At 30.9% G+C, this 8,985-nt stretch overlaps 1 protein-coding gene across 1 annotated transcript in view; it reads right to left on the bottom strand.

The window, feature by feature from the left end:
- Positions 1–7,540: 7,540 nt before the first annotated feature.
- Positions 7,541–8,985, bottom strand: part of LOC108972139 (neurobeachin-like protein 1) — a 70,698-nt gene continuing 69,253 nt past the window's right edge. Inside the window, exon 16 of the mRNA XM_018938639.1 lies at positions 7,541–8,727. Coding sequence (XP_018794184.1) covers positions 8,562–8,727 — 166 coding nt within the window. The 3' untranslated portion in view covers positions 7,541–8,561. The remainder of the gene's footprint in view (positions 8,728–8,985) is intronic.

The following is an 8,985-nucleotide window of genomic DNA, read 5'->3' on the forward strand; positions in this document are numbered from 1 at the left end:
TAAAAACAAATTTAAAAAAAAATTTTTAATATTTTTTAAAACGCTTGAAAAAAATATAGGAAACACGCAGAAAAAATGTACAAAAAAAAACATACCAAATAATAATAGGCTATTTTATTAAATAATTATGTAAACAAGTATATACACAAATCAAAATATGCACACCAGCAAAAAACATAATTTTTAAACAAACAAAAATGCTAATGAAATGTAACCAGCTCAGATTCTTACCTTAAACCATGTATACTTGCAACGCTTGCCTTGCGCATGCTTAATTGCACACAAACACATACATACACATTCATAGGCACACGCCGCAAGTCGGTAAACTACAAATAGAAACTAATCACCGTTCTGTTGCGCGCATATACACAAGTCCACACATACACATATACAAACACATGCAGTTAACAAGACTTTCTTTTTAATATTATATAATTATGTATTACGTTGTTTTCTAAATATATTAGCTCAAAATTTCTCATTGGCAAATTGCAAAAATTTGTTTTTGTTTTTTCTATCTGCCTACAACAAAAGCAGCTAATGTTTATATATAATTTTTCCGTCTCGAATGCATTCACAGCGCTTGCTAGTAGGAAACTGCACTTGTCTAACAACTCAACTTTTTGTCTTCGAAATTATTTGTGTTTTAGTTCGTAGTTTGCATTAGTCATTAGTTTGCTAATTTTTTAAAACAACAATACCAGTCACTTATATGTGTACATTTAATTTAGTTTTAGTTTATTTAATTTAAATATAAAAAATAGTTTAAAAATTGGCCGTACTTAATTTTCACTTAACTGAAAAGTATTTAATATTTTTGTTAAAACACAATGTATTTACATAAACATACACACACACACAAATCACATATAAATATCTACATATATATAAATCTCAACTTAGCAACGCCAATACATAAGCATGCACACATACAAACAAGAATCCATTCATATCACTAAGCATTAATTTATTTATTTTACCAAATATCTCATTACAATAGTTGTTTAGCCGAATATAAAGAATACAAAGAAAAAATAGCAAAAACGTTGAAATCACTGAAATCAGTAACAACCACAACACACATACAATTGTATATGCTCTCTAATTTATATTAATTGAATATTGTAATTCCATACATTTACTGATTTAAGTTGTTTTCCGTTATTTTTTCCATAATTAACTTATTAAATTAATATATATATGTTTAATTAAGTTAATTACAATTATGTATAATATAATTTTATACTGAACTGATGTTTAGAAAAGACACACAATACAACGCTATAATAGAAATAAAACATGTCATTTATGTGTTGAGATTGTGTAAAAAATATAAAATTAAAACTATGAAAAAAATTCAATAAAAATTATAAAAGAAAATATACTTACGGTAGTTTATATTTTGACTAAGAGGAAAACACTTAAAAGCTGTGGAATCGACCGAACCAATATCCAATGGTATTGTGGCTCAGAAGTTACTTGACATAAATATGGGGTACACTTCAAAAAATTTTATTCATCCAACATTTTCTGCTGAAATAAAATAACTTATGACCACCGAACAATATTACAAAAATTGACCTTTTTAATTTACATAATTCATAAATCCCTATTTTTTAATCTGGTCACCATAAAATTATTATCATCCTAAAATTTTTAACCTCCCACAATTCATAAATCTGGTCACCCCAGAAAAATTTTTAAACTGAAAATCAAAAAGTACATTTTCACCAGGCTTACAGAAATTATGAGCAGTTTGCTATTTGTTTTTGAGGTTTTTGAGTATAAGAAAGAGCGCCTGGAGAGAGGGCAAGCGTTTGACCATTCAGAAGCGCTCTGTTACATGTGCAATAATTTCTGTTCTCAATTCCGCACTTGCTCATTCACATGCTTATTACTGCTTTGACACATTAAAGATGACGGCCTCCACAATTTTCTGCTCACCTGCTACCTGTCAGAAAAATAATCAAATTATACCTTAACCTCGTTAACAATTCAGCCACTTTCTGATATGATTAGTATGCATGCCAGGCCACACCGGAATCGCAAGCAAGTATAAAGCTGTTAAGCCAGAAAGGAACAGATCAATGTCCACTCTCCTCGTATGTTTTAATATTGTATAGCTGAGCTCGTGAAAACTAGGCTAGCACTGAATTTTCAACGGTGAATATCATGCGATGTTTGCAAGATCCTTTTGGCTCAAGATAGTTCGTAAGCGATGAGTTGTTTGCCTTCAGTACGGCTAGCCTCTGCTCGGCGTCCATAATTGACGAGGTGGAATCATGTCAGCACTACCTTCCTAATTGTCCTGAGTTCGCGGTATCAAGGCTTAATACGTAGGAGCCATCACTTTCAGATGTGCCACCGAACTGATTCAAATAGAAACTAAATGTGTGAGCAAATTTTTATAACCAAACCTAACCTTATTTTCTAGAAAAGCGAATGTTTCTCTGGATGAGCGGATATTTATCGATTGAAAATAAGGAAACTTCCACTTTCAACAGACGCACAGAAATAAACACACAACCATATAATAGTGTGCGCCTGAGAGCATTTTTAAAAGTATTATAAGAGAATTTATTTGTTTAACCGCTCAGCTTCAAGCGTTTGTATAATGTACGAAACTGTATTGATATTATAGATTAATACACTGGTCACCTACTAAATTCTCTGTTCATCTGGTATTTTAGCGTGGGTGATTTTTTTTTCTATCAGATCTAGTTCTAGTTGTTTATTGGTATAATACTACTACGTCGATCAAATAAAGTATCTCATTTTGGGAAAATAGTTTATACTGAACAGCAACCCTCAATACCTTTCCTCACTTCAAGCTAGAACTTTTTCAAACGCCGATTTCTATGGTTAATAACCAATATGAAATAAAAATGATCTTAAATAATAAAATATTCCAGAGATCTATATGATTATGTTCAAAACTTTAATATTGTTTTCAAAATATGCTTATTTGGTGCCAATGCAATTTTGATAAAAGTTCGTGTAAATATAATTCCTAGAACAATGTCAATGTCGCCAGCAAAAAAATATCGAGAGCTGCTGTGGTATGTGCTTCACCTAAACCTCAAGAAAAGTTGGGGTATCAGCGTCAGTCGCAGAAAAGCCATGTATGCCTCTTTAAAAAACTCCTCTAAACTCTCTTCCAATATTCAATATTGAAGGAAAGGTTTCAGTAGCTGCTTCGGTGTTGCAGTAGCTTTAACGACACACATTGGATGTATCGAAAATCTGCGAATAGAATAAACGACTCAATACAATTTATTCATACATAAGTTTATAAATTTATTTAATAATTCTCAGCTGTTGCACTTTTACATATAAATTATTCATTCGATATACATGCGTAATCGTAAAGAAATACAGTACAATTACAATACAATACAGTTAAAATTCCATACATTTCAATTATTTGACACTTTCGTACAATTTCTCTGCGCAATGGATATTAAGAAACCTAATATGGTACGTCGAACACACATGATAGTGCTTTTCTATTTTGCTATAATTTTTTTATATTCGTAATATTTTATTTTGTATGTACTTTTGAGTTTCAACAATTATTATGACCAATTATATATATTAGTAGGCATACAAGTCTTTGTAAAATGGCAGAAGAGCCAACGTAAATTGTCATACATAAGTACATATATATATCTATAGAAACGTGCGGGCTTCTGTCTGGCTTGTATGCATTTAGAATTTTGCCAAAYGCACGATTACACTACACTACATTACATTACATTACAATTAACATAATGCAACTATATATAAATAATGTTTGCAGCAAATCTGTGAATACCATCAATACAATACTCTATACCTAAATGTTAGTACAGGGTTCACATTTTCTTTGTTTTTGTTATGTAACTACATTTCAAAACATTTTTTTTTGTTTTTTTTTTTTGTTTGAATGTTTGTCACATTTATATTGTTAAGTATTTATTTTAGTAGCTATATACGCGTCTAGTGCTTGTATTGCAACTTTGTTTTATTCATTTTTTATTATTACTTCTTGATTTTATATTTGTTTGACTGCAGTTGCATTTGCTGCACTGTTTTTCTCCATCACTTAGTAATACTCAAAGCAAGTGTTCACGGGTAATATAATAATTACACATATTTACGTACACTCAATAATAATATTTCACTCATTTTTAAATAGATATGTGAAGTGCCCGAATTGAATTGCTTTATAAGCCTCTTTTTGAGACAACAGATAAACTAGCAAGAAGCTTACATTCAATGATTAAGGAAATATACATTTGAAGTTTTACATTCATATACAGTTATATTACTGCAACTTTCATTTCTAAGTCGAACAAATCCAACTGAGTGTTAAAACCTTTTCTATTTTGGCATTCTTATCAGGCATTTCAGTTCGGGGAAGCCATTATAATAGCCACAGAACAATGATTAGGGGGATTTTTACAACAAACAGCTTGTAATTTGGGGAACAAAAATTACACTTTATAAGTTCTTAACGCTCAAAGAGTTGTGATGATTATCTACCATGAAGGACAATTTTCGATATTTCCTAGCTAAATTAAGTTTAGATTTTGTTATACCATGTTCAAACAGTTCAATTAGCTGAGGAAATTGATTGTCAATTGACTCTTCGTTTCAGGTGTTAAGAGGTTACATGGGTTTACGGGTTTGAAAAAATCGATTTTTTTTATTGTCTTATTAAATTCTATAACACCTCTAGAATATTGTCCCAAATTTTCAAGTTGATCCATGTAATAGTTTCGTGATACAGCCTTGAGAACTTGTGCGCTCTAGGCTAGCTAGGCTAAGTGCGCCACCTTTAAACGCGTTTCTCTCGAATCTTTTTGAAGCCGGTTGGCTAGATTTCTCGTGAACTACTCAACCGATCTTTATGAAATTCGACAGGTGTTTGATATACAATTCTTAAAGACTTTTTTCCGAAGTGTCATCGGAAATGGCGTCGCAATGGCCGAGTTTAAAATATTAAAAACAAAAAAAAAAAAAAAAATATTGCATTTTTATATGAGAAAAAAAAAAATTTGAAAAAAGCCTGTTTTTTAGGCGAGGAAACCCATGTAAACCGTTAACAGCTGAGTAAAGTTGTTGTGTTCAAGGAAATATAAGTTCTAAGCATTTTTTTTTATTCGTAATTAGAAAAATCTCAGTTCAAAATTTAAGCAAAGTTAAACTGGTCAAATACGATTATTGTTGAAATCTAGGGTAAGAATATAGCACTTTAAAGAGCGAATCTAAAGTACTATATCCTAAGCACATTTCCAAAAAATGTGCCACTCAGCTCGCTCAAAAGTCATAGAACTCAGCCAATTACTTGTAAAAAATTTTCATTTAAAATGGGTTTTATAAACATCTTAATAGTTAAAGTCGTAAAACCCCTAATGGAATGGTAAAAAAAGAGGAATGAATTTATGGCTTTCGAGTTAGAAAGTAGAGTGTAATAATCGAGAAAAGTACGATTTTTGAAGTCATGAAGGTTTCTAGAGAAATTAATTTATTGAAAAAAAGAATAATGAAAATATGATTACTTTCATTGTTAATAAATAATTTTGCTTGCAACTCAACCCAATAAAATGCAGTACTTATACATAATAATATTAGATACAAGTATGAAGTATGCAAGAGATACAAGTAAAACTCCGTATATCATAACCTTTTCCTTGATATAATCTCGTACAATTAACAGACCCGGTAAGTAAATACTATTGAAGGTCTGTGAAAATATGAAGTGTGGATAAAAAGCACCTACATTTGGCAGGTTCAACAACACTGTCGATGGAATATATTTATGTATCTGTGTAAAGATAACCGCCTGTACGCTTGTACGCTCAACTGATTGACGCCCCAATGCTACTACTCATACATGGTTGAGTTGTTGGCACACTTCTATGTTAATTTATTTCTTCTTCATTAGTATTCATTGACAAATTGTGAAATTAAAGTTTTATCTGAATGATATTGAGTGCGTCAAACGGCCTGCAATGTCTATGCGGAGACCACGCCACATGCACATATGCCGACATAGACATAGCCGCAGCAATGTCTACATGTTGTCGCCATTGATCGGAGTATACATATGTAGATATGTTATGTGCGTGTTCATGCTTAGCTGTTGCTATGCGCAGCTTTTTTTGCCCACACTTCACACTTCATTCATCGATGATTGCTGGTACACAGCACGGCAATAGACGGTTTCAGTAGTGAGGGCTGGTGTTTCGGGCAAAATGTGGGAAGTGTATAGTTGTGGAGTGCATTCGTATATATAGTGGGTAGCAATATTGATGACTGATATGCAAACGTCATTATTGTTTTAGAAACGGTAGAGCAGTTTGGCGGCTTGAGTACATTAAAGAATCGAATGAGACAGAAATATTTTCGTTAAATTTTAATGAAATTTATCAATGTGGCCAACGAAGTCGGAACTGCACAAAATTTTTTTTAAACAATTTTATGTCTATCGACGCGGAAATCCATAATTTTAATACTTAGAGGAATACTGAAAATGGTCGTAGTTTTCATGAAATAAATTTCTTTTATGTTTTAAAGGAAAAATAGTTCAATAATAATATAAAACTTTGATTTGTTTAATTTTTTTAATTTTATATGTAACATGTTTGTCTAAGAAATCAATTTTTCTAGTATCCGTGGCAAAAAGAGTAGTCTTTGACAGCGTTTTGAAATTGCCATCTAACAAAGAAGATACTGCGCATGTGCTCACATTACTATTGAACTCGTCCTTGGCTTTTTGACAGGTGAAATGTGCTTACACAACGACATAAAATTTAAAATTAGGTTAGATAAAATTTTTTTTTGAATTTTTTGAATATGCAGCTTTGACCTGAAGATGATATAAACTTGCACCAAAAAGGATTTGGGACATTGAAATAGGAGCAGGATATATTATACATATTAATGTTTTCAATTAGCTTAGTTCGAATTTCGAAGATATACGGGATTATTGTACATAATGTCTAGAAAAAAGTCGATTTAATTTAATTTTTTTTTTTTAATATTTCGATCGTAAAACGTGATATTATATTTTTACCTATGTCCAATCTCTTGAAAATATTGATTTGATCTAAAGTCCAGAAAAAAATCGTTTTTAAATTTTTCAAAAAATTTTTTCGAGTAGGCATCGTAAGCATTTTATAAGGAATGAATTTTACTAGTTATAAAGATTGGAATATTGGAAATTGAAGAGAAAAGAAAAAAATTATCCCGAAATTGGTAGTTGGGCCTAAAAAAGGTTCGAAAAAATTTTAAAATACAATTTTTTTATTTTGGTTGACATACGAAGGAAACCAAAAGCTAGAAGCGTTCTGTGCACATTTAATGCCGTCACTTTTGAATTGTCGTAATAAATTATGCTAATATTGTGTTATATAATTAGTTTCCTTCTTTAGCACTGTTTTGCCTTTATGCACTGCTCTTATAATTGCTTAAAAGTAAAAAAAAAATTTTTTTTTAAATAATTTTATGCAGATTTTTTAAAAGTTGAGTGTTTTGAATAGACAAGAAATATTATAAGGTAATAATTGATAAATTTTTTTTTTATTAAACTTATTAATTTTGCAATAAAATTTAATACAGTTTTCGGTTTAAAAAGCGAGCGAGAAATAAGACAGCTGCTTAATTGACCAGTATTTAATTCTAATGCACAAACTGTAATTACAACTAGATTACATACAGGCAAAAATAAAGAATTAGTGGTAATTAGAATAAAATACATAAAGCGCTAGCGACATTTAATTCACTCGAAAGCACTAAGTAATAAATACAATTACATAATAATACATACAAACATACAAGTAAATAAGCAGCGCACGAAATTATAAACTTTGCTGTTGCGTAAACAGATTGCTGCTAGCGCTGACAATGAGTACAGTTACTAATTAATGCATATGTCTCGCTAATTATATACTTCCAATAACTACAGCCTACGTTTAGGCGCCCAAACTGTGTAAATTTTATGTTTCGCCCGCTCTAAATCACTCATTTTGCCACTTGAAGGTTTACTACACTTATTTGCACTATTTTTGTTTTATTATTGTTTTGCTTTGAATTCTATTTTTGTTGATTTCCTGCTGTTGCAGACAATACACTAATCAGCAATTTATTATCAATGAAGTGGAGCTTTCGCATTTTATCCTTCTAATTAGAAGCTGAAGTTCATATAATTGTTGTACGGTGTTTTCTACTTCTATCTAGTATCTACATATGTGTATAAATTTAGTTTTCCAGAGAAAACCCCTCAAAAACACTGCGCACTGTACTCACTTACTCACAAAAGTTTATATTTATGTATATACTAATGAGTGTTAATATATATTTGCGTGACAACGACTTCACTTTATTTTTGTTGTTGTCTTGCTACGTTTAACATTTCTACCGGTTTCGCTGCTGCTCCAACGCCTAAACTGTAGCTATTCTAATTACAAGCACACACTACTGCTACATACCCTTTACAAAATTCGTTCGTTCACTTCATTTATTTGCCACATACAGTTCATTTTCGTTTTGGTTCTTAAGCAGCTTGACTTTTATTAAACGTTTAGAACGGAATGCTTTTTATTGTTGCCGGCCGGCACCTGCACGGCAATCACCGCTAACCGGCCATCGCGCAGCGGTGCAAGTATGTGTGTGTTCCCGGGTGTCACCACAACTGTTTGTATTGGAATATGAAGTGGAATGTCAAACACAGGTTTCAAGCTGAAATCAAAAAGAGAAAAAAGAATTCAGAAAAATGTGAAAAACAAATATTTAAAGTAAAATTTACATCTCAAAGTAGTGAGTGAACTTCAAAAAAATGTAGACATGAAAATAAAAAAAAAAAAGTATTTATAAAATTATTGCGACATGTTTCATTATTACTTAAAACAAGCTTAAGAAAACATTCAGCATTTAAATAAAAAATATATATATCTTCATATATGTATATTAAAATTGCGAAAAATATATATAATATAT

This window comes from Bactrocera latifrons, unplaced genomic scaffold (genome assembly GCF_001853355.1).
Source record: "Bactrocera latifrons isolate USDA-ARS-PBARC rearing strain unplaced genomic scaffold, ASM185335v1 scaffold_380, whole genome shotgun sequence".
In the NCBI taxonomy this organism is placed as follows: Eukaryota; Metazoa; Arthropoda; class Insecta; order Diptera; family Tephritidae; genus Bactrocera; species Bactrocera latifrons.